The sequence below is a fragment of the Stigmatopora nigra genome, chromosome 9 (genome assembly GCF_051989575.1).
Source record: "Stigmatopora nigra isolate UIUO_SnigA chromosome 9, RoL_Snig_1.1, whole genome shotgun sequence".
Classification (NCBI taxonomy): Eukaryota; Metazoa; Chordata; class Actinopteri; order Syngnathiformes; family Syngnathidae; genus Stigmatopora; species Stigmatopora nigra.
This window is the reverse complement of record NC_135516.1, coordinates 11,991,055-12,017,658: the sequence shown is the minus strand read 5'-3', so window position 1 is coordinate 12,017,658 and position 26,604 is coordinate 11,991,055. Positions and strand designations below refer to the sequence as shown.

Below are 26,604 nucleotides of genomic sequence, written 5' to 3'. Positions count from 1 at the left end.
TTTTTTGTGTCAAAAAGGTTCTCGATCTTTGTTATAACCTTTTGTAAATGTGATGCATTGTTTTATCTTTTGTTCAATAAACCTTTGGAATAAACCTTCTTGTGCTTTACCAGTTGATGCATTTCTTACCAAAAGTTATAATTAGTTTGCAGGTTGCATTTAAGAACAAACCTAAATGTTCTTTTCACCATCAACTTTCACTTTTAAGTCCTAGTTTCAAAAATTCCGACAATTTGAGCTAGCTATGCTAATCATAACAATGTATTGCTAAGAACTTCAATAAAGAATTGTAAATCCCACTTTTTCCAGTAGGTGACGCTCTTCAACTAAACATGAATCTAGCTCGCTGTACTTAGACAAGGCTCGAGAACCTATTTGATGAAGAGAGCCACAAACAATTCATATTTTCCAATATTATTCCTTGTGTGCCACACAACAAATTTAAAAATCAAAATACACACATGTAAACGAGTGCCTTTTCATTTTTTTTGTAATTTACCACTTTTATAGCGGAAAGAAATGAATACTTTTTAAAAATATTCTTATGCTGTTGCTAATCAAATGATATGATGCATTCCAGAAGAGTCTACTGCAAAAAAATGACAATTAAAGCAGTTCTAGATGTAATATCTCAGTTCTATCATCACCAATTTCCATATTTTAGCTCACAGGTTAGCAAAAAGCCAAATGCACTCATCAAAAAAAGCCACATGTGGCTCCCGAGCCATAATTTCCTAATGTATACTACATGCATGCAGTTTTCCTTTGTTTCAGTCCTTGGGCTGGACATTTTTATTGATTTTTTTGGTATGTTTTTTTGAACAAAACTACTTGTATCCAGCAATTGACATGATCTTAGACTTTTAAAACCATTAGTGTTTAAAAAAGAAGATAGAATCATATCCTAAATCTGATAACTTGTCTAAAATGTCTTTTTCTGTGTCTGTATTCTCACCCTCTTGCGACTAAAACAACGAAATTTCCTAAAAACGGTTGAATAAAGTTATCCAATCCAATATTATCAACCCCAAAACGTTCCCATCCCAATCCTTTAGCTACTACCTTCCTTCTCCAAAGTATGGATTGGTCTCTCTACCACTCCACAATGATCCACAGTCATTTGTGAGTCATTACCAATCATAACATAGTTAGCATTTTCAATATGAATATTTCCTTGCTGCCCAAAAACCGAGCCCTTATTGGAAAAGTCCGCTGAGTCCTTAAAGTTAAGATTTCCTAACATATGTTGTACAGACCCCTGGGGCAACAACCCACTTTGATCTCGTCTTCTCCGTTCTTCCGACCAAATGTTCTTCTGCCGATTAATTATTGCGGGCGATAAAGTCTTTTTTATTTTAACTTCAAAGTTTTTGTTCTCTTCCAATGAAACAAGCGTTTGTAGTACCATGGGTAGGTTAAATCTAGTCATGGCGTTTTCCTTTGGAAATAAAGGTATAACCGTGTTATTTTTGTGTTGCTTATTAATGGAGTTGATTAAAGCCGACTCGGTTTTCCACTCTAACATGTGTGTGTTGAAGTTCCGGGTTAGTAGTAGAAAAGTGAAAGCCGAGTTGTTAATGGCGTCCTCGATACATTTCAGAGTACTCTTGCCAGGTACTTCGAAATCAGAATAAGTTGCACCTTGACCCTGGCCGATGATGTTATCCACTTTATCTTTCATAGTTTCCGCCATTTCGCTGTCTTCTTGAGCGTGAAAGATGACAAATGAATAAAATACTACTTCATCTTCTTCTTCTATGGTTTGTTTACTCAAGTTTGGTTTAGTGGGACAATCTTGATTGGAAGAAAATGGCATCGATGGTTTTGTTAAGGTTGGATTTTGCTCAAAAGATTCTTCTGGTTTTTGGTGGAACTCCGATTTGGGAGGTTCGCCATCCTCGGTTTCAGATGTGGCGGCCATTTTTGGGTCTTCTGCTTGATTGGATGGTGCTTGTGATGAAAGGTGAGATTGGGGAGGCTGATTACTGTCATTTTGTTCAAGGTCTACCAATGGATTTGGGATTATTTTGTCCTCTTTGTACAATATGGTTGAAGGCAAACTGATCTCTAAGTGCGAAGGATATGATAGCTCAGAGGAGCTTGATTCCAATAGGCTGGAAAGACCAGAATTTTGTGTCTGTTGGTTGTTTTGGGTTTGGTCGTAAGAGCCTGATTGAAGGTTCTTAGTTGAACATAACCACAAAGCTAACTGAGGTCCACATAGATCTTTAGCTTCCTCTTGGAGTTGATGGTATAACGGGTCATCTGGTTTTTCACTATGGCTTGAAAGAGCCTTCTTGTATGCCTCATTCCTTAAAAGTTGATCGCAAAGTCGGTGTTCGGACAGAATTTTAAAAACACGAGCTAACGTTGCTAAAGATTCTCCGGTTAAATGGCTGGATTTACCACAGAGTTGAGCAAAGTTCTCCAATTTACATCCACTCTCATGCCATATTTGAGTCAGAAGCTTAGCAAGGTCGTTTTCTTCAAGCATATGGAGTATGTCTAGAGCTTTTTCCGCTTTATGGAGAATAATCAAGCACAAGGCATTTATGATATTGTCTTCAGGAGATTGCTCAAGCTGGAATGTTAGGCTTAGAATTCTTTCTGATGGGACACTGGCTAGTATTTCATATACATCCCCCAAGCCGGTTCCTTTGTATTGATCCATTTGAGTCATTTCCAGTTCTTGGTGCAAGTGGTTATTCTCCATAGTTAAAGGTTTTTAAATCGCTCAATGTGTCAGGGTTCCATGAGATGCAGGTTCCAAATCAGGAGTGAAGAGAAGATAGTAAGTTGGGTGACTTGTAGCCTGCAAAAATAGAAGAAAATGCCATGAAATGGAGTTTTTTTAACAGTAAAATACAGAACTTTAAGCAAGATTATATAAAGTTGCTAAACACCAACAGACATGAAGTTCTTGACTTCTCAAGACTGTCTCCAGCTCCAATCAGGAAGTCCTTTGACTCACCTCAGTTAAGACACTATGTCTTTCTGCACTGTAACTTGTTAATTCTCACTTTCAAATCAACTTTTTTTGCATAAAACTTCCAAATAAACTATAAATTGGACTACTAAACTTCCGAGGTTAGCCTCACCGGAAACCTGTTGGGTGCTCGTCTTTCTTGTGATGTCACAACTGACTTGGTATGGCATGTCATGAAGGACAAAAAGACAAAAGCAGGAAACTTTCTTTGCATGCCCTGTCTGGTTTGCTCAACTTCCCAAAAACATGGCTGGTTTCCTCACCCCCCCTCCTTAGCATACCACAACCTCATTTCTGGCTCTTCTCCCCACTCGGTTGAGAGTCCGATGTATTTTTATCCCCGTAGGAAAAACCTCCAACCCTGTATTTACCAGGGTGGGGTCACACTAGGCAAAGTGCAAACCAACAGCGGTTCCCTTAGCACGGCGGCGCACACAGAGAGCTGCTCTGTTCTGGCGGCAGTTTGATATGTTTGCCGTGTGACCACTTCTGAGGCCTTGCAGTCGTTCTATAGGAGCAGCGGTTTCCAGGCCCTCCCATAAATACCCCAATTATGGCGTTGCTATATACATTCACACACAGAATACAGTATCGCTATTCAGTTGAACTATAAAATGTACGCCTCTCAAGCCACAGCATTGCAGTTACCGCGGTAAGGACACGCCGAGTCTGCATTCGTAGGCCTGTATGTACCGTATTTTCACGACTATAAGGCGCACTTAAAAGTCTTAAATTTTCTCCAAAATAGACAGTGCGCCTTATAATCCAGTGCGCCTTATATATGGAAAAAATTGAAAACCAAGCACGAAAAACCACCACTGTCGGATATTTAAAAAACAAAAACGCCTGAACTGAAACAATACTGTTAAATATGCAGATGCCATCTTAGTTTACAACATCTTCCATCATATAGCTCCTCCCACACTGCAAGATTTTATACAAAAAAATCCAAAACATCAACAATGGCTGGCTCTAGAGGTGACTGTAAAGTAGTGAGTGCTTCATACCAATCAATAGTCAATAGCAATTACCGTATTTTCACGACTATAAGGCGCACTTAAAAGTCTTAAATGTTCTCAAAAATAGACAGTGCGCCTTATAATACAGTGCGCCATATACTAGAGTGCGCCTTATAATACAGTGGGCCTTATAATACAGTGCGCCTTATAATACAGTGCGTCTTATAATACAGTGCGCCTTATAATACAGTGCGCCTTATAATACAGTGTGCCATATAATAGAGTGCGCCTTATAATACAGTTCGTCTTATAATACAGTGCGCCTTATAATACAGTGCGCCTTATATATGGAAAAAATGTCATTCATTGAGGGTGCGCCTTATAATGCGGTGGTGCGCCTTATAGTCGTGAAAATACGGTACAGGACGATATAGGCACGCACATTCTGACATGGTTGCCGCAAACTCGGGATCATCATGGCTAGTTATGTAAGGGAGTGCCAAACGTCCATCTTTATTGAGGTCAGTGCCTTTCAAATGAGACACGCTCTGCCCCAGCAGCTGTGTTAGTCACCCTGGCAGGACATTTTGGGTTCACCTCCGAGCAAAAAAACTCTTGTCACTTTTGCAAACTGTGACATTGAGCAGAGGGGGTTTTCATAACGGTTTTGGGGAGGAGCTTATTTTGACCTTCATTTGTTTTCACATGGTTCAATATTTCAAGATATATATTGCAAAGAAGGAAATTAAATTTGCTTTTAGGGGCTCGGCACACCTAATGGTGAAGTCATTTAGAAAGAAAAAAATAATAAATGTGGTTAACGTAAAATTCGGTTTAATGTGGGCTGGATCATTTTAGATATAATATTTAGATTTTTTTTTAATGGATTTAAAGAACTGGATTAAAAGCCTGGAATATTCTGTTTTTTTATAGATCTAAAACAATGTTTATTTGAGCTTTTTTATATATTTGATTGAAACAAGGATACCTTGAAATTTCTGAGATATCAATGGCGGAACCACATAGTTCAAGATGTCTTCTTTCACTACCAACTGACAGATGAAAAAGCTTTATGAACTCCAACAGTCGTAATAAAAGTCAAGGAGGTAACAGTATATCTCCTTCAAACACCTTCAAAGAGTTAACATTTTACCCCGACTTTTTTTCCATTTTATTACAGAGGGATTATTAACTTTTCTAACTAACTTGATGCATCATTTTGTATGGCCCAAGAAAGTAAAACATGAGTGCCAACTTTCTGTTTTACGTTCAAATTAAAATGATAGTTATAGATTTATATTAAATTTCCTGATTTTCCCCCTTTTAAATCAATAATTGTTGTTTTTAATCCATTTTTTTCTGTGTTTTAGTTCAAAAATTATTTTGTAAAATCTAAAAATATATTTAAAAAAAAAACTAAAATAAACATTGTTTTATATCTCTAAAAAAACTGGAAATTCAGGGATTTTAATCCATTTTTTTTAATCCATTTATAAAAAATAAAAAAATCTAAATATTACATCTAAAATAGTCCGGCCCACGTGAAATAATTTTTTTTCTTGATTTTCCACTTTTTAAATCAATAATTGTCATTTTTAATCCATTTCTTCTGTGTTTTTAGTTCAAAAATAATTTTGTAAAATCTAAAAATATATTTTAAAAAAGCTAAAATAAACATTGTTTTAGATCCATAAAAACCTGAATATTCAAGTCTTTTAATCCAGTTCTTTTAATCCATTTAAAAAAAAAATCTAAATATTATATCTAAAATAATCCAACCCAAATAAAATCAAGTTGACATTAAAACGACTCACAAACCACCCCTGTTATAATGCCTCATCCTTGCATTTTTTAAGGCTGTGAAACTTTCAAAAAATGCCTACGCTCCAATTTCAAGTGCACAGATGTGGCGTTTGTGTGCATGGATGCCGATCGTGGGAGAAAGCCTTGAGGGGTCGTGGTGGGGGGGACGCACAGAGGTCACATATAAGAGGCTTTAGGCCAAACTAGAGAAAAGGAGGCCCTTTCTTGGACAGAGACCATGGATTAGGATAAAAGACGCAGGAGTGGGGAATATACTCTCTCCCTTTTTTTTATCTCCCGCTTGCACTTGCCACATCTTTCTCTTCTAATTCCACATTATAGCCATTCCAGTCTAGAATGAACCCAAAAAAAGTAGTAGTAGAGTTGACGTGAGGTCAGATAGATATGATAATTGAAGTATTTACAGAGCTGTGGTTAAATTCACGTCTAAACTGATCGATCGCTTCTTTCCAATTTACTTTGTGTGAGAAGCCGTGAAGCACATTTGCTTTTTTTTCCCAGCCGCCACATTCGTCACACACGCTAAGAGAATTTAACACACCCGCTTCTAGACGCCCTATATGCTCCATACACATGTACATGCGAATGTATATAGACACAGACTCATTCAGTTGAGAGCCTATTGAAAAAAAACTGAAGAAAACACCTGCCCTTTAACTGACGCCAACAACCAACCAAACTCCCCCCAAAAAAAGTTTCTCTCAAAACAAAACCATTGAATAGCCAACTTTTTTCTCCCCCCCATCCATTTACCGTATTTTCACGACTATAAGGCGCACTTAAAAGTCTTACATTTTCTCCAAAATAGACAGTGCGCCTTATAATCCAGTGCGTCTTATATATGGAAAAAAGAAGAAAAAAAAAACGAAAAACCACCACTGTCGGATACTTAAAAAAACATAAACGCCTGAACTGAAACAATACTGTTAAATATGCAGATCAGCCATCTTAGTTTACAACATCTTCCATCATATAGCTCCTCCCCCACTGCAAGATTTTATACCAAAAAAATCCAAAACATCAACAATGGCTGGCTCTAGAGGTGACTGTGTAGTGAGTGAGTGCTTCATACCTGGAAGTCAATAGCAATTACCGTATTTTCACCACTATAAGGCGCACTTAAAAGTCTTATATTTTCTCCAAAATAGACAGTGCACCTTATAATACAGTGCGCCTTATAATACAGTGCGCCTTATATATGGAAAATGTCATTCATTGAGGGTGCGCCTTATAGTCGTGAAAATACGGTAGTTAAAAAAACATTACGCCGCCGATAGCTTTAACATTTTTACGCAACGCCGCGTCTTGCTCAAATAAAGGTTACGTATGGGTGAATGGCGCTTTAGGGGTGCCTCAGTGCATGTAGTCTAAGTCAATTCATGCGTACTCCGGCGAATCAAAAGCAAAAAAACACAACCCGAGCTGAGTTGATGTTGTTGACAACGAGGGTCGGCGGACGTGAGCTAATGTGACACTTAACGAGCATTAATTCAGGAGCAAAAAAGGTAAATGAAGCGAGCCCGCGGACACGACACGGCAACTCGCAAAGGGGATGGGAAGACGTGTGTACTGTACCACACTGGACTATGCTTGGGTGAGCATGTAGGCCATGCCAACAACAATGCATAATACAGCCTCTGGTGGTGATGGGGGGATGGATACACACATGCATAGAAAATACACGGAAAAACACACACTTGTACAAAACGCAGTAATTCGCACGCATGCATAGACATTGATGGTGATGGGGCGCGGAGCAGTTTATGCTCTTATCAAAAGACGGGCTTTGATCAGGTTGACAGGAAGAGCACTCGCCTCCGAGGAATTAGCCAAGTCTTGCCTTCCAAAAAAGCACATCCACCATAAATGAGCCGTGTTTTTTTACTCACTAAACGAGAGAGCAGAGTAGCTGATACATAACTTAATTAATATGCTAAATGTATGACTGAGTGTAGGATTTGTTCCACTTTGGAATCCTGAGGAGGATGTGGAGGAAGAATAAGGTTGTGTGGAGAATTGGGTTGTTTTGATTGGGTGAGCGTTTTCAATAGGGTTTTTGGGTATGGGTGTTTTTTATGGGTTTTTGTTGGATGGGGGGTTTGATGTGTACAAATATTACAGGTTATGTGATGATTGTGTGAGTTTAATTTCTTCTTTGAGGGGAAATAATGAAACCTTATATAATATATGTTTTATTTGATTTAGTTTCTGGTCAATAAATTCATAATTTGTTATATAATAGGAATTTTAATGGACAAGTTTATGTTTTTTTAGACATTTTATATCATTAGTATTGTGGTAATCTATGTATAAGGGTTTTTTGTTAAAATGGTGGCACAGAAAATGAATGAATTAAATTGAAGTAAGAACCGCAATAATAATCAAAAATGTTAAATGATCATGTAACTGCAAACCTAAATTTTAAATGAAAATGTTTTTTTTTAATTGTCCAAAATGGTTACTTATCAAAGTGGAGGCCCGGGGGCCAAATCTGACCCACCGCATCATTTTGTGTGGCCCAGGAAAGTAAATCTTAGTGCTGACTTTCTGTTTTAGGATCAAATTCAAATGAAGAGTATAGATGTATATTAAATTTCCTGATTCCCCCCCTTTTAAATCAATAATTGTAATTTTTTAATCATTTTTTTCAGTTTTTAGTTCAAAAATCATTTTGTAAAATCTAAAAATATATAAAAATAGCTAAAATAAACAGAGTTAAGCCATCCCAAATAAAATATGAGCAACTGTCACAACTCATACAGTTTCTAATCTGAACACAAGTCCATAAAATAAATGGATCTAATATGGCTACACTTGACATTTCCATTGGCTGCCCATCCCGAATCCCATGCCCATTTCCCTTGGTGACTTTTGTCCGTCTCCCAAAAAAAAAAAAAAGTGCGGATGCTCCGCCTTTTACAGCAGATGCTTCTCGCCGGCGAAGGATGCGAGGCATGAAAGCAATGTGAAATTCATTGCATATTCTTACCCCCCTCCGTTTGCCATAATCACCACAATTAACAGACATCTGCAGTGACTCCAAAGCTGAGAGGCTATTGGAGCAATCAAAGCAGCTTCACCAACATCATCGACTGTGGCCCCCTCTGCGATTGGGCCTCATCCTGAAGGGAAGCGTTCCATTAGAATTTCAGTGATTAATTGAGATGAAGCATTTAGCCCTGGCATCCAGCTAGAACGAAAACCAACGGGGAGGCGTGCAAGATAGCAGAATCGCTGGTAATGTGGCGTTGGTACGACTCTGCTGAAAAAAAAGGCAAAAACAAGGAGCTCACACAGTGTTTTACCATTAGCTGAATGAGCGCATTTTACAATGATATGATAATTTTCTGGACCATCAAGTCAATGTAAAAGTTTTCGGGAGGTTTATTTGGGAAAGTAGATGACGTAGTGTAAAAAAATGGGGAGTTTAGTATATGGGTATTTCAGCCATGGATTTGGTAGACTTGTTTTGGCGTCCATTTCAAAATATTTGCCCATTTGTATATGTTTTTTACCCCAAAATTATTATAAAGCATGTTTTTTTAGCATCAATGTCATCAGAAATAGTTGAAATCATTATCTAGGAGTTAGTATTGATCAAGCATAACCAATTCTGATCTGTAATCAGTGTAAAGCGTGATTTAAAGATATATGTGTGTGTATGTTAAGATTCTCTCGCTATGTTTGTCCAAACTGTGCAACGTAGAGAGTTGAATTTTTTTATGGTGGTCAGAAATGGTTGTCTCTAAGTGTGTATGTGATTTTTTTTTTTTGTTATACCCACATTTTTCAAAAAAATACTTTTTTACGAGCACAATTGTCTTTTGGTTCTAAACAATTTGGTGGAACCGCCTGCTTGTATCATATCTTCTAAGTTCCACATTAAAACTCTTGAGAGGATGACCTATAATACAGTATATATGGCGCTTTTTCTTAAACACATTTTTTCTTGAGTAATTTGCATAATTTCTGAGCAGCTGCTTGCGTCTTCCATCGAAGATGACAACATGTCTGACAGCTCATTACTGGCACAGCCGGAGATGTCACTCTTCTAAGGCCATGCACGGGTAACCCACTACTTAATATAAGTTGGTCAGGAATTGGCGTATCGGACATTTTTGGTTCATGTTAACTTCCACACGCACAAACATTGTACTATATCAACGTTTATAAAAAGAAATGCACATTATTATGCAGTCCCATAGCGCTATGTAAGCTAACATGTACATGATGCAACCTGTAATTTGATCAATTGAAGGAAGACCACATAAAATGCATCAAACGTGGAATTTATGTGGAACCTGCCTTTTTTATTTTATTGAAGCTGGATCTAAATTAAGAATAGTGAGAGAAAAGAAGCTTGAAAGGCTTTTTTTTCCTGTCCTTTGGATGTTTGGAAATAGACTGCTTTGGGAAAGAAGTCTAGCTGCTATTGATCTGAGTGCATCATTCCCTACCGTTATGCAAATTGTCTGTCAAATCCACATCAAACGATATGTTTTTTATATTGAGACACAAAAAATGGCGCCTCCACCAAAAAAAAAAAAATGTAAAAAAACGACCTCATCGCAGTTCTTTGGGTCAAAATTATGTTTGTTTGGATAGACAGGTTCCATCGCCATGACTACGTGTCAGAAACACGTACCTGCTTTGTGATGGTTCATAAGGCCTGAAGTTTAAAGGTGAAAGAACTATAATCATCCCTCCAATCTGAATAAAGGCCCTGCTAATTCATAGCATCACAAAACGAGGAAAAATACCTTAAATGGACTGGCCCAGGAGTTGGCTTACATAGACAGTTTCAGCACTGATGTGAGAAGAAGACCACGAAAAAAAAAGGAGCTCAGAGCTTTCACTCAACAGAGGATCTGAAGAGAGAATTATCCATGCACCATTTCCTCCTCTATTCCTGCACGAAAAATTCTGCACTTGTGTCCTAACAGCTACATATACTTAGTGTTTTAATGCTTTTTTATGTGCATGTTTGATTTATTTATAGGCATTTGACAAGCAGTTAGTCCAGCACATTTTTAAAAGCTTTTTTTTAATTCCCTATCCCACCCCCATCATAGTTCTACAAAAGCAAGCTATTGGATTCAGAAGTAAAACCACAACTTAACTGTATAATTCTTCCATTCAGGTGTAAAGTGTGTGTGAATGTACATGAAAGACAAGCCATTGTCTGCAGACATATATGAGCATGCTAACACCGTGTCCTCTTTTTCTCCCCACCCGCTTCCCTTCTGAATAATACAAGAGCTGACTCCGCCCTTTTGAGCTAGAAAAGCCAATAGGAAGCGTTGGTCTTGTCAAGCGATGTAGCTTCTAGCCAATCACGTTGCTCCCGGTGATCCCTGCGAACCGGATACCCGCCCCCTTTTCTTGAGCCGTCGAAGTAGACGTCATGCTTTGGATTTCGGGCACCGGCGATCAGTCGGTGTGGAGTTGCAACCGGATGGAGAGAGAAGAGTAAAGAAGAAGATTCTACTCATGGAATCTGGAGGAGATTTTCCTCATTTGGACCAAAGTCGTGAGTATATAAACATAACTCCCATGGAATCTATAAAATGAGCTTGTGTTTGAATTAGTAATGGAATGTGGCGCTTAAGTGCAGGATTTTTTTCTCCCTTTCTATCCAAGAAATACCATCAAATTTAAAAAGAAAAAAATGTTATCATAAAATACCTCTGTTTGAATATAAAAAAAATAAACATTTAATCAACTTCTTCTGGATACACGCATGGAACATTTTAAAAGAAGAAATACATTAGTTTAAAGTTTCTCCAAACAGTGATAAGTTTGATGAATTTACACACTCCTATTTCTATTGGAGTGTCAAAGTGGTCCAAACGGTTGATAAATGGTAGCTATTATATTTTCAGCTTGAACAATGCGCGCCGGCTTTGTGCGGACCATCTGTCATTGTATCGACATTACAGCAGCGCCCCACAATCCTTAGGGAGAAAAAAAAATATCACACACACCCCAACACACACCCAGAAACACACACACACACACCCCAAAACACACACACCCTAACACACACACACACACAAAGAGGGAGACACCTGAAGAGCAGACAGCGATCATTCATAGCCACCACCCGTCTATGACCACGCCATGACGCATGGCATCTTCCATCCAAATATACTGCAAAAATACTACTACTACACCATTCAAAATGTTCCAAAATACAATGTATTGTCTGAGGAAATTATGCATTGGTGTCTGGGTATTTGAACAAAGTGTCATTGCTGCATTTGAATGGACTAAAATGACTCGACTACCATTTTTTGTTTAAAAAAAAAACTGGGCGTCCACTCTTTAGTAGCTTAACTAATCATCATCAGTTAGAAAGCTTCTTTTTAAAAAATGGCTGTGTGTGTCTCAGCACTAATTTGTGCCTTCTAGTTAATGAGGTAGTATCCATAAATTCTTCTGCCATTTTAGGTCCAGACGCTTAGTGCGGCATTGCATTAAACAGTGCATTGAACACAGCATGATTTAATGAAACGACACAATACGTTGGGTTTTATTGGGAAACTATCTTTCACTTTCTGTTAGAGTGGTGCTTTAGGGGGGAAAAAGCTCTTTGGTTTATTATAGTTGATTTGCATAGGTCAGATTTGAACTTAAAATGATTTTTTTCTATCAGAAATAATGTCTAGTGAATTATTCTGTTATTTTATTCCATCCTAAACTGTTTTTATTGACTCAGGTCTAAAGTCAATTGCATTCTAAATAATAATATTTGGATGTGATCATCTTTTAATGAGTAAACTTCCAAATTAATACGCGAGTAAAATAATAATCTTGTTAGGGATTGATTAGTAAGTCTCATTTTGGTTGATGTGGATGATATTTAGGGATTGTGTTGTTCCGATACTATTGAAAGGTTAACAATGTTGAAATTCAATTCCCCCATAACAAAAGATAAATTTGCCAAGAGCAGTAAGTCCTCCGATTTGTTCATCTGACAAATAGTGAGAGGCAGAAAATAAAATGCCTTACCACTAGATGGCATACAGTTAACTTAACACAAGGGTGTCAGACAGTTGGTTCGCGGGCCGCTTTAACGTCAACTTGATTTTACATGGTCCATTTTAGATATAATATTTAGATTTTTTTTAAATAAATGGATTAAAAGAACTGCATTAAAAGACCTGAATATTCAGAATATCTATTTTTAGATTTTACAACACGATTTTTGAACTAAAAACGGGAAAAATTGATTAAAAAATGACAACTATTGATTTAAAAGGGGAAAATCAGGAAATGTAATATACATCTATACTCTTCATTTTAATTTGATCCTAAAACAGAAAGTCAGCATTCATGATTTACTTTCCCGGGCCGCACAAAATGATCTGGCGGACCAGATTCGGCCCGCGGGCCGCCACTTTGACACCAATGCCTTAACACATGAGTAGATATTTCAAAAGAGTAGCTGACAAAGAAAAGCGGGGTTGCAAATGAATGAATGAACAACAAAATATTACCCTATATGTAAGTAATGTTCAATAAATATGTCTAAAAACGGTTCGCTGATGGAAGATGGCGTTTTGGCAACATTTTAAATGAACAAATTGCAGCACATTTGGAGCATTCCTCTTGGAGGCAATACTCAAAATAGACAAAAGCCAAAAGACCCCTACAGGAGCACAGCGGATGTTCTAGTGCACATCTGTTTTAGTATACTATTGCCTGGTGGGTGGATGTTGGCGTATCCGGCACCCCACCCGCTACAACCATGATGCTAACTCTGGTGTAGCCCATTATCACGTGTGAGGAGTTTTTCGTCCAACCGGGAAACTCTGGAGCGTAGGCCACCATGGTTGTTTCCCAAAAAAAAAAACCTTTTCCTGCCGGCTGTGACTCGTGAAAATCTAATGTTGTTATCATCAGGGAGTCTCATCACATGACTCCTAGCCGAGCCACTTCCTGCCGCAATCAACTCTTGAACGCATTCACGAGGAGGGAAAAAAATGGGTTTCCCCTCCCTGTTTTTCACGAGTCTTTTCAGTGGCTAAAAGTTAAAGCCGTCATTTTTTGAGCCATCTGGAAGAGATATACAAGGGGACCCTAGACACACCCAAAAATCCCTGAATATTCAGTTTTTTTAAAGATCTAAAACAATGTTTATTTGAGCTTTTTTTAATTATATTTTTAGATTTTACAAAATGATTTTTGAACTAAAAACACAGACAAAATGGATTTAAAAACTGACAATTATTGATTTAAAAGGGGGAAAATCAGGAAAATTAATATACATCTATACTCTTCATTTTAATTTGATCCAAAAACAGAAAGTCGGAACTCATCATTTACTTTCTCGGGCCAGATTTGGCCCCTGAGCCACCACTTTGACACCCTTTAAGCAACTGAATCACATTAAAAAGTTTCCACTCATACAATATAGAAACTATAATACAACTATAGGACTAATTAGCTCAGGTGAAATGACAGCTGTCAATCAGCTGTGTAGTCCAGGCTCTAAATTTAATTGATTTTACTCAAAAAAAGATGTTCTTAAATTAAGCAATAAGGCAACACATTAATTCATTATTCAGATGTAAGTGAACCAAACATGGAAATAAACATGCCTAACCTTAATTTTTTCTATCCAGGGTGTCTAAAATGCGGAGAGCGAGCTTGGACGTGGACCACTTAAACGACATGAAGACCCTCGTAGGTAAATGACGTCAAACAGTCAACAAGTTCACGGGAATCCATGCCCATATGTGATTTTACCATTTCCCTGTCTAAATGGAAAGGTTAGACAATGTAGACCCCCGCCTTAGGCATCATAGTGCACTACCCATCTTAGATGAGTGGTTGACCTTTGACCTTTACGTCTCGCCACTGGCTCAGGTCTACCAGGGTCAAGCCAGGTGGCTTTCAAGGGCCTAACAGAGTATGACATTTGAACCGGCGCTTTTTTTTTTGTTGCTTAATGAAGAAAAACTCTTAAACCCCGCCCCCTCGCCGCCCGCGTTGGAGGGATTTACCATCCATTGGTCGGGAAGCGAACAAAACTCGTTAAACTTGGAACATCTGCTCCCGGTTTCGGTCTCTGTCCGTGCCCAATAAAAGTCGCCCGCCATTCTCAGTTCGTTTTTTTTTTTTTTTACGAGACGCCGCTTTAATGTCGCCGCGGCGTAACCGTGTCCACGCGAGAGGAAGCGGGCGGGTGGGCGCTCCTTTTGGTTCTTGTCTTAACACGTTTGCCATTTTGCGGTCATGTGAAAAAAACTCCCCATGGAAATTTTGGAATCTTTCCCATTGTTCTTAAAGGAATGAAGGGGCTTTCAATTGGAAGTGGTGAATGAACGCCAGGAAATGACAGGCATTCTTTGTGTGGATTGTTTCGTTTTCTTCCTGACTATTCCACTAGGGGCGCTATTAACTCTTTCATTACCATCCACCACAAAAAAAAACATCCGATTTTGCCATTACCAATTGTTTCGTTTTCTTCCTGACTATTCCACTAGGGGCGCTATTAACTCTTTCATTACCATCCACCACAAAAAAACATCCGATTTTGTCGTTACCAATTTAAAATATATTCGTCCAATCCATTTAAACTGTGAAATATGGCAAAAAAAAAAATGAAAAATAGGCCGCAAAGCTTCAAACAGATCAAATCCAAGCCATTAAATTTCAACACAGACATTTTTCCATCTTTTGGGAGTTCAAACATGTAAACTTTCTGCCTTTTCCCCCTATTTTTTCGCCTTATCTAACCCCACCGACTAACAGCCCCCCCCCCCCCCCCCCTCAAACTATGGCTTCAAAGCAGCCTTCTGCTTGAGCTCTACTTTATGAGGTGTGACACAAAGAAAGAGAGAGCAAGCTCTGTCTACCCAGACTACCCGTATAGACTGAAAATGTAAAAAAGCTTTACATCAGGGGAGGGGTTCGTCCGGCTGCGGTCACTTTGGGGACGACTTCAACTCACTTCACCCCTATACAATCCCGCGTACACACACACACACACACACACACACACACAGGAAGTGGCGCTACACTGCTGAGTTGGCTTGAAAGTGTATGTATGTAAGGGGTAGGGAGGGGGAGACTTAATTACCCACAGGTTTTTTCATTTTCTTTAAATGACAGACAAAAAACAGCTGTTAGTGGTGGTGCAATTTTGCACATGTGTGCAAATTCTATTGGGATGTGCCACAATAAGATGATTTTTTTTGTTTCTTGGAGCCGTCCAGTCTCGCCATAAACTGAAAAATTACATAGAACTAACAATAAGTCCACTTTTTTTCCTTTGTATTAGTCACTAATATTAATAATTAGTGCAAAGAATGAGTAAATTATCAAAATTTTTATTAACAGAATTTTCCTTTTACATTATGAACAATATATTATGAACAAGAGAATAACATAAGAACATAAATGTCATTTCATGTTGTCTGCACGTACTAAAACACTGCGCCCCTAGCGGATGATACCAGAACTACAGATTTTAAAGAAAATTCATATTTTTTTCTGCAATGCCGCTTTCTTCCCCGGGCCGTACCAAACCACCACCAGACGGGCTGGATCCGGCCCGCAGGCCGTATGTTTGACACCCCCGCCTTAACCAGACCACCCCCCTTCCTCATCTTCTTCCTCCTCCTCCTCTTCCGTCTCCTTTTTTTTCTTTTTTTTCTTTTTTTTTTTACTTCCCCACCGGGCCAATGGTAGTTCCCAGGTATTTGACCAGTGTAGCGTAGCCGAGATGTGGCTTGTTCATTCCAGGATGAGACAAAGGCAACGTGCCTCCGGTCGAGGGATGAAAGGAAAAAGGGGCAGTGCAGCCACTCCTTTTTTTTTTTTTTTTTTACGATGGGAGCCCTCTTTAGCGAGCCTTTCGAGCAAATAACCACCTTTCCCTTCCTTTTATTTAACAACTTCTTAGAGTAGAAAGTATGCCAGCGTGTATACGAGGTAGTGTGTGCTCGCAAATGGGATCGAATGTCATTTACATTACTTAAGGAACGTTTTCGGACTGTTTTTTTTTTTTGATGATATACCTAGCATGGTGAAGTTGGTGCTATCTTCATTAGGGCAGAGAATTGTTATGATAATGGGTTATCATTTAAAAAAAAAGATGTCATAAAGACTAAAAATGGCCGGATAATAAATAAGGGGAAAAAAATAACTATCTTGTATTACTGAGAATGCAGACAGAAAATTTAGCAATTTTTCAAATTTTATGATATATTTATTGATAGAAATACTTTATATACATACATATGTGCAGAATATGTAACGTATGTATTTATGATGTAGTTGATGTGTCAAAGTGGCGGCCCGGGGGCCAAATCTGACCCCAGCGAATCATTTTGTGCGGCCCAGGAAAGTCAATCATGAGTGCTGACTTTCTGTTTTAGGATCAAATTAAAATGAAGAGTATAGATGTATATTAAATTTCCTGATTTTCCCCCTTTTAAATCAATAATTGTAATTTTTTAATCTATTTTTTGTGTTTTTAGTTCAAAAATAATTTTCTAAAATCTAAAAATAGCTAAAATAAACATTGTTTTAGATCTTTAAAAAAACTGAATATTCAGGGCTTTTAATCCAGTTCTTTTAATCCATTTATAAAACTGTAAAGTGATTATTCTAAAAAAAAATATTGCACTTGATGACTGGTCTTTTTAAAAAAGTAGATTGATAAACTATAAAAAAATCGCTAATATTCTACAAATTGAAACCACTTCAACCCAATTTACAAGAATTCCTGGACAGACTTAGCTTTGGAACTTTGTACTTTAAGAATAAAAGCATTAAAATGTGCCGAGGTTTGTTCTCACCATTGTAGTTGATTCTGTGACAGCCGATTTGAGTGCTTGCTAGTCATGCCCTAGAATCCTAGAATAATCTATCACATGCTCACTTGAATTATGCACTCAGCTACTGTCGCTCACTTGCCTGTTATCATCTCATTTGTTGGAAAAGGCCTTGCCAGCAGAAACCGCAGGAGTCTCTTTTTTATAGCTCCACTTCCCCAGACAACCTGTTCTTAAGGCACCTCTCTTCCGGCGCTTTTTTATGACATCATAAATTCTTCCATTTCCTCTAACCGGCCTTAGGTGTGTAAACATACCTGCTCCATCATCAGCTTCCCTTAGTCAACTTCCTCCGAGCTTTCTTAACCTTCCTGGGGTCTCTTTTTTTTCTTTTTTTTTTCTTTCCATTCCTTCAAATATAGGTCAACGACCTTTCCACGTGCACGTGCACACCAAACGAACAACGACAGACCTGTTGATACCTTTTGTGTGTCCAAATCTGGCAACGAAAAGTAGAAAAGAAAGGATTACGGGGTGGGATAGGGGGGTGTAGTCTTTGTCGGGGTGCAGGGGGTGCTTAAAGAAAGAATAAGAAGAAGCTCTCAGGAACATTCAACCTTCACATCCATCTGATGCATGGTCGAGTCTCCTCGGGGAGGCGGGAACAATACGCGCACCAGCACGACAACATTCCTCAGGGGTTAAAAAGGTCAGGGGTCACCCGGCAACACCACCCTGCCAATCAGTCCCAAGGCACTAGCGAGTCGTCTTTGTTTTTTTTTTGTCGATGTCATAGTAGCACTTGTTGAATATACTCTGCAACTTGTGTTTTATCATTTTTTTGGGGGTGCTGGTTCGATATTTTAAGTTTTTAGATGGTTTTTCAGTTTTTTGGGGGGTGGGGGGAGAGACCACATATAGGTTAGGGGAAAGAAAATAGGCAAGTGTGTTAGGTAGAGTGAGATTTGCGCCACGGGGCATCCAGACTGTCAGAAAAGGAGAACAAATGGACCCTCATTATTTGGGGGGACAAGTGACAGCTAGTAACCAAAATCAATGAATAATTGACAACCAGCAAAAATCTGTGTGTAAAATGCCAAAAAGGTCAGTTTTATGGGTTGGAAAATATTTGTACATGTTTTTAAAATGATTCCCTCAAAAGTAAAGACTAAAATATTGAGGAAAAAGGGGAATTTAAGGGCCCTAAACTCCAAACTATTGTGGGGTTCACTGTATTGTGTCTTAGAAAAAACCTAGAAAAAACTTTATTCGCAAAAAAACTTACCGTCTATATATGAGATTTTAATGCTTTCTTAAAAAGTATAATTAGCAGATTTTTTTGTATTATATTCCTTATTTTTAAATATTCTCGAATGATATATTAAAAAGGTATATCATCTATCTTTAACTATAAATTAAAAACATCTGAATTAAAACAAGACTGATACAATTAAAGCATAAAAACATAAACTCTTATAGCCTCCAATAACTTATATACATTACAATATTTTTTTTTAAATCAGGCCAACTTAATGGAATACGCTACTCTTTGCTAACTACAGTTCAGTTGTATTTCACTTCATCAAAATACAACACATTTAAGCTTTTAGAATGCTCCAAATGTATTTTAGTGTAAAAATAATCAAATTACCAGCTCCCATTTTTAGCAGACTACTTTATAATTACCAACTAAATCAGAGCAAACCTAAAACGTTGCAAAGGTTTAGCTTGCTGTCATCTCTATTGCCAAAACTCCATGCGAATGAAAAAAACCACAGACTGTAATTACTGCACATACTTTGAATATTTCGGTCGTCTTTTACGAAAACTGTGGCTTATGTTCTATTTTCACTGGGAGGAGTGGCAAAGTGCATTTAGACAACGTTGCGCCTTTAAAGTGAAACGTATGCATGTGTAGGCATTTTGTGAGTGGGTGTGTGGGGGGGGGGGGGGGGGTGCACGAGGCCCCCCAGTGGTAGTCTGGTAGTCATTAAGTGCAAATGTACTGTATGTACTGGACATACCGCTACTTTAAAACCCCTGCTACTGCTGTATAGGACCACCCTAGAGACAAACCACTGGCATTTCACCTTGTGGTGAGATGCTAAATATTTAAGAAGGAAAAAAAAACATTTTTGGGAATGTGGTAGGAAACTGGAGTACCCGGAGAAAACCCACGCAGGCCCAGGGGGAGGATACTTATTGTTTTATTGTCATTAAATATTTTTTTTATTAAATATCATTTTTTTTTTGCATTTGAAAAAGACAATTTATCAAATGGCAAGGCCTATTTTTGTCCATTTTTCTGTTTATGTTTCATATGTACTGTTAACGGATGCACTTTTTTATATGTATCATATTTTGTGCTGGCCCATCTGTCAAATTTTTAAAGTCAATATGGGCCCTGGGCCCAAAAGTTTGCCCACCCCTGATCTAGTGACAAACTAGTGAATTCTCTTGAAATGAATAGAAAAAGAGCCATATGCAGCTCTGGAGCCACAAGCCCTATCGCGGCCTAAAAGGAGTGGCTTCTGTCTAATCTCGTGTGACATTTAAATGGTGACTTCAACATTACCCGTTCATAAAAATTTCATGGCAGAACATCATATTTATGGCAAAATCCATCTGAGATGAGAACAATGTAAAAAAAAGGCTGTTTTCAAGTGCACATTGTAAAGGTTTCCCTCCTCGCACATCATTATGCTCCTCCACTCCCACCATCCTACAAACCTTTTCTTTTGGCCAATTCTCACTTCCCCGTGTCCCCGTTTCACGCCGTAAGACGACTCTAATCCTCGTGAATTTTATCGTCCGCCTTAAATCTCCTCCCGGTCGAGAGAAGAAGTTACGAATGAAAAGCTAACTGGCTCGCAGCTGCGGAAGCACTTCATAGATGGTTTATCGCCCGCCCGGGAACAAAAAAGAGCCTTTTTTTTTATTTATTTTGTCTAGCAGCTGACGCCTCTTCCCACCCACTTCTTCCAGCAAAGGCTTTTGTCGCACGCCCGGCCGGGCGGGCGGGGAAGAGAGAAAAAAGTTTCCCGGTTGGCGTACTTGATAGACGAGTGTTGCACTATTAAAACTGCCTGCTGATTTGTTAGTCATTGGCTGAAGTGGGCGTGGTTTGGCTGCTAACCATATGGTGCAATTATCTTCTATTTCAAAAGATGATTTTTCTCCATTAATATAGAATTGAAGTATGTGTGTGTATGTACATGTGTGTATAGTACAAGTGTGGACAAACTTTTCAGCCCCGGGGGCCATATTGACTTTAAAAATTTGACATATAGGCCGGGTCAGCAGAAGATATGATACATATAAAAAAGTGCATCCGTTAACAGTACATATGAAACATAAACAGAAAAAAGGACTAAAGTATTAACATACTCATCATTCGTCATTAAAGTAAAAAGTATAAAGTACAAAGTAAAGTAAAAAGGAATTATATTAAGAAATATTAAAATGTCATTTAAAAAAAAGATGGAGGGGCTGTAAAACACAAAAAAACAAATAAGAGTGGACAGAGCTACTGCCACTAGCTTCTGCGTGATGGCGCCATCTTGGGGAAAAAAATAAAACAAATGAATAAAAAACACAAAAAAAAAACATTATTTGGACAACGTTTGGCCTAACGGGGCCGTATGTGGCCCGCGGGCCGTAGTTTGCCCATATCTGGTATATAGTAGGAACTCCGGATTGTACACCACATGTTGTAAATCCCATAACCGCCATCACCCCCCCCCCTTTAAATCCTCCATGTCTTTCTATACAGTATGAAGTGTATGTAGTGTTTATGTGCGTATGATTTTAGGCGCTTCCAGCACACAAAAGAATATTCCGCTGTAAAAAGGCGGGGTGGGCCCCCCCCCCCCCTCACAGGGTGAGACAGGGTTGAAAGGAGGGAGGGGAATGGATTAAGAAAAAAATGGTTGGCTGACACCAAGGTTGCCATGGCAAAGACCCCATTTCTCCTCTGCATCGACCTTCTGGCCATTTTTCATCCCATGTCTTATTGTGGGGTGAGCGTGTGACTCTTCTATCTTATGCTTAGTTTCAAAATAAACAAAGTGGATGGTGACATTAAGGATTTCGACTTGAAGCCTTTTCAAGATTATACATTGGCTAAATGTACCATTGGTGGAATGTAGATGGGCGTAAATAAGAGTGTTTGGTTAAGAAAAGTTTTATGGTATGGACAATTATATTTATAAAATCATTTAAAAAAAAAAGGAGACATTAAAAATTCATGTAAAATAAAAGCACTTATTTTAACATTGAAGATTTTGAAATATAATTAAATAAATTATTAATAAATTATAAAATTAATCTAAAATAAAAGCACATATTTTCACATTGATGATTTTGAAATATAAATAAATAAATTATTAATACATTATAAAATTCATCTAAAATAAAAGCACATACTTTCTTTCACATTGAATTAATTAAATTATTAATGAATTATAAAATTAATTTAAAATAAAACCACATATTCTCCCATTGAACATTTTAATGAAACTTTATTTAGTTTTTATATTTTCCCCAAATCCTTTTTCTTTACTTAAAAAAAGTGTTTTATATTCTGGTCATTTTATATATTTTTCTTCTATTCCATTATATTTGTTTTCCCTATTTACATTATTTAAATCTCAGACTTTCCAAATTTTAGTTGACTTTTCTGTCTATCTCACTTTTAATTATTATCACAATCAGCTGTGATTGGCTGCTCGTCACTGTGAATAATTTTCACTCTTCTTACTTCTATATCTTATTTACAGTACATCAAAATGTCCATATACACTTGAGTTTTGTAAGCAGTACAAGTCATCCCATCCCTTTTTGTTTTCAAAATGGAACCATTAAGTTTCCACTTGACAGGCATGTCACAAACAACCCATACGCATCCACACACGCTCCGAGCGCTCGCCGGGCTTTTCAACAAAGCCCCAGAAGAGCCGTGGAGCTCATGGAGACTGATCCCAAAGACTCTTCTACAACCTCTTAAGCTGCAAACAACACAAAGAGGAACGCCCTTATCCTAATCTCTCTTGACTCAACTCATAACAGTTGGCTGTGAGCATCCATTTCAAGGTGGAGTCAAATTGCCCTAAAGCCCCCTTTGATGAGATACCGTCTCCCCTGTTGGAGCACTTTCCATGTGAGGTTCCATCTTCAATCTGAAACACTTTTTTTAAAACACCCAAACAGAACTTTACTAAGATCTTGGGATGTCAAAGCCACTTTTAGTTTTGAGCAGGGGTGTCAAATTAGATATAATATTTAGATTTTTTTTAAATAAATGGATTAAAAGAACTGGATTAAAATCCCTAAATATTCAGTTTTTTTAATAGATCTAAAACAATGTTTATTTTAGATTTTTTAATATATTTTTAGATTTTACAAAATGATTATTGAACTAAAAACACAGGAAAAAAATGATTAAAAAAAGACAATTATTGATTTAAAAGGGGGAAAATCAGGAAATTTACTATACATATATACTCTTCATTTTAATTTGATCCTAAAACAGAAAGTCAGCACTCATAATTTACTTTCCCGGGCCACATAAAATGATGCGGTGGGCCAGATTTGGCCCCCGGGCCACCACTTTGACACATGGTTTACAGTCATTTTTTCTGCCTACTACAATTGCCATGACAAATTAATTCACCAACAATACCTGGATGACCAAATGCATCAATAAAGTCCATTTTTTAAGCCTTATCTTAGCAAATATTTTAAAATATTTTAAAAAAAGATACATAGGTAACATTAGATACTTAAAATAAGTGAAAACTGAATATTGCCTGATTAAAATACATCAATTTTTAAATGTTTGTATGCCACATCAATGAATAATTGGAATCAGGTGTCCTTCTAAATGCCAATCAGACTCAACTTGTGACCTGCCTTTTGATAATTCAACATTTTCAAACTTTAACCTAAATTCCCTCATCTCAATCTACTCTTTAATTCCTTCTGTAATATAAAAACAAAACTTTCTGTCATGGGCAATCAAAATAAAAGAATTTTTCAAATCTTAGCGTTTTTAACCCTTGAAAAAAAGTCATAAAACAAACAATTGGAAAGATTTTTGTGCTTTCACCCCCAATGTCATGTAAACATCCCCTTTTTAGCTCCACTTGGTACTCGCGAGAGGTGATTAAAATCTTTTATCCGGCAGTTAGTGTTTTCCACTAATGTTTTATTTACTATCTGTACCGTTTCCTATAGGCTAATGTATTTCTTTCACATAATAACTGAAGAATCGAATGCGCGTAAGTAGTAACTCAAGGCGCCAATTGTCTCCTTTATGGCTTTCTGAGTTATAGCTGCAATAACGTGATGCATTCACAATCTGTGGGAGAGGAGAGCGTCTTGGTGTGGTGGGCTGACATTTGCCTCCCACCCCAGCAGCAGAGTAATGGAGTCACCCCCCCCCCCCTTCTGCTCATTGACATCAGCAGCTTAAAACCGATAAAACGGGGGGGTAACAAATGTTCATAGATGCGCGTCGGGCACCCTGACGTCAGTCGTGGCCGGTGCGGCGCGGCGGGGTGACACTGCTGATAGTTGTTGTTCCCCCCGGAGCAAAAAAAAAAAGGCCGATTGTGACAATAGGAGCTCTCAGTGGATAAAAGGCCAAGCTACACAGCGGGATATGGAAGCATTGTTCCATGCTTTTATAAGTCTGTAGGAACCATGACAGCGCCTAATATTATCCTGAACAATGTACTTTTTATTATTATTATAGTTATTTTGGATTTTAAAAAATGTTTATAATAAAAAATGTTGGTTGAGTATTTTCAAATGGGTTTTTTATATTCAACAAAAATAATAATAAAGCTGTTTTTTGATAGATTAAAGCTGAAAGTTGGGATATAGGAATACTAGTTGCCCATAATAAGTGTTAAAATGGATTAGATCAGGGGTGGGCAAACTTTTGGGCCTGGGGGCTGCATTGACTTTAAAAATTTGACAGATGGGTCAGCAGAAGATATGATACATATAAAAAAAGTGCATCCGTTAACAGTACATATGAAATTAAAAGGGAAAAAAGGACTAAAGTATTAATATACTCATCACTCATCATTAAAGTAAAAAGTATAAAGTACAAAGTAAAGTAAAAAGGAATGTATTAAGAAATATTAAAATGTCATTTAAAAAAAGATAGAGGAGCTGTAAAACACAAAAAAACAAATAAGAGTGGACAGAGCTACCGCCACACAGTGATAGACGTCCAATTCATTTGTAGTGGGAGGCCTGACAGTGTAAGTTGTAATGTTTATTCCAAATAAAAAGTTCTATTTCTTGTGTTTTTCAGATGTCAAGCAATTCTGCACTCAAGACCAAGACTTCACAAAGTGCTGATCCAGGTGGTATCATAATAGTCATCCACTAAGGGTTAGCCCCCAGTTTATTCCAGATTAAACGATCCAAACCCTGTACAAATCTGCCATAGGGAGAAACCAAATGATTATTTTACTAGACTTACTCTCGCCTCTAACATATTGAAAGCCATTTACGCTGTAGCTAGTGGTAGTAGCTCTATCCACTCTTATGTTTTTTCATGTTTTACATCATATTTTACATGAAAAATTAGAAGGAACATTGACATACACCTGCTTATGTCATGTGTGATACTGGTGTACCCATAGCGACCAATCATATCACTCACACTGGTACTCAGTGCAACCTCATAAAGGTTGTCTTTAAGCCCAGACCAATGAAAAATTAGTGGTAACATTGCATGGCATGGGAATAGTCTGTACAGTATTGGAAAAACAAGATGTAACGCAATGAAGCATCTCCAAATGACGAAGCCTCGTCATGTAGAGCGCCGCTAGCCTCGGAGAACATTCAACGCTGTCGGTGAGTTTGGTATGGAAGCATAAAAACCATCGACCGTTGACTGTGCCCCGAGGTTAGCCCCGACAACCATCAACCCCCAAGCGAAGAATGCCCAACGGGTGCTTGTGGGCGCATGCAAATCCCGAAAAACTCAACCCCGATCTACACAAGAGTCACACTGTAGGTTCCCAACCCTCAAAAAAAAAGGTCACAATCAACATTCATTGCTGTCGCTGGGTTGGACTTTGTAGAAAAGCTCACTGAACAATGAGTGCAACTGTGGCCTAGATCTGCCTCGGCCAATCGGATTCACCGGATGTTAAAAAAAAAAGGCTGTGCTTTCGTTCTTTATTTCCTTCTTGTTTTTGTGTGTGTGTGTGTTAGTTAATTCTATGTTCTTCTGTCAGGGAGTTTCAAGCGGACAGATAGCGACACAAATAGACTTGAGGCTTCTCATTCGTCCTCATCCACCTCTCCTCAAGTAATTGCCGGTTATGTGTGCAGCAAAGGGGAAGGAAGCCGAGTGAATGTGTAATCATTCGGAGCCTCTTCTCCTTCAAATGTTACATCCCTCTCTTTTTTTCGTTCTTTCTTGGCCTAATTATATGCTTAACTCTATGTTAACTGCCTGTCTTATGTTGGCAGTAATGGACCAGAGGAACAAATAAATGCTAGAATTAGTTGCATTTGGAAGATAGGCTTTCCAGGCTTTTAACTGGGCTGGTTTTTTTTTTTGGAGGATGTTGGGTTTTTTTTCTTGATTTTTGTGGCAGATGGTTTGGTTTGTTGGTTTAAGATACAGGTGTCAAAGTGGCGGTCTGGGGGCTAAATTTGGTCCGGCGCATTATTTTGTGTGGCCCGGGAAAGTAAATGATGAGTGCTGACTTTCTGTTTTAGGATTAAATTAAAATGAAAAGTATAGATGTATATTAGTTTTCCTGATTTTCCTCCTTTTAAATCAATAATTGTAATTTTTTAATCAATTTTTCTGTTTTTAGTTCAAAATCATTTAGTAAAATCTAAAAATGTATTTTAAAAAGCTCAAATAAACACTGTTTTAGATTTATTTAAAAACTGAATATTCAGGGATTTTAATCCAGTTCTTATAATCCATTTATTTAAAAAAAAATCTAAATTTTATATCTAAAATAGTCTAGGAGTTTTAAACCAGTTTTTTTGCTCTTTCATCTTAATGTAT

The 26,604-nt window shown here is 37.8% G+C and overlaps 1 protein-coding gene and 1 long non-coding RNA gene across 3 annotated transcripts; one reads left to right on the top strand and one right to left on the bottom strand.

Annotated features, from left to right (window-relative positions):
- Positions 1-384: 384 nt before the first annotated feature.
- ticam1 (TIR domain containing adaptor molecule 1) lies at positions 385-17,816 on the bottom strand. 2 transcript variants are annotated; one of them, XM_077725160.1, is made up of 2 exons: positions 17,580-17,816; positions 385-2,812 (listed from the first exon to the last, which is right to left on the bottom strand). In XM_077725160.1, exon 2 carries the CDS (start codon positions 2,711-2,713, stop codon positions 1,052-1,054), a length of 1,662 nt encoding a protein of 553 aa, XP_077581286.1. In that variant the 5' UTR covers positions 2,714-2,812; positions 17,580-17,816; the 3' UTR covers positions 385-1,051. The 2 variants fall into 2 exon arrangements, with proteins under 2 accessions (XP_077581286.1, XP_077581285.1); XM_077725159.1 differs by lacking the exon at positions 17,580-17,816 and adding an exon at positions 2,972-3,121.
- On the top strand, positions 11,171-25,242 carry LOC144202151 (uncharacterized). The gene is made up of 3 exons (XR_013327472.1): positions 11,171-11,299; positions 14,397-14,461; positions 24,880-25,242. It is a non-coding gene; the product is annotated as an uncharacterized LOC144202151 (long non-coding RNA).
- The last annotated feature ends 1,362 nt before the right edge of the window (positions 25,243-26,604 follow it).

What these genes read in the sequence shown, in the direction of transcription:
- ticam1 (XM_077725160.1), bottom strand. Translation starts at nt 2,713, where the DNA reads ATGGAGAATAACCACTTGCACCAAGAACTGGAAATGACTCAAATGGAT.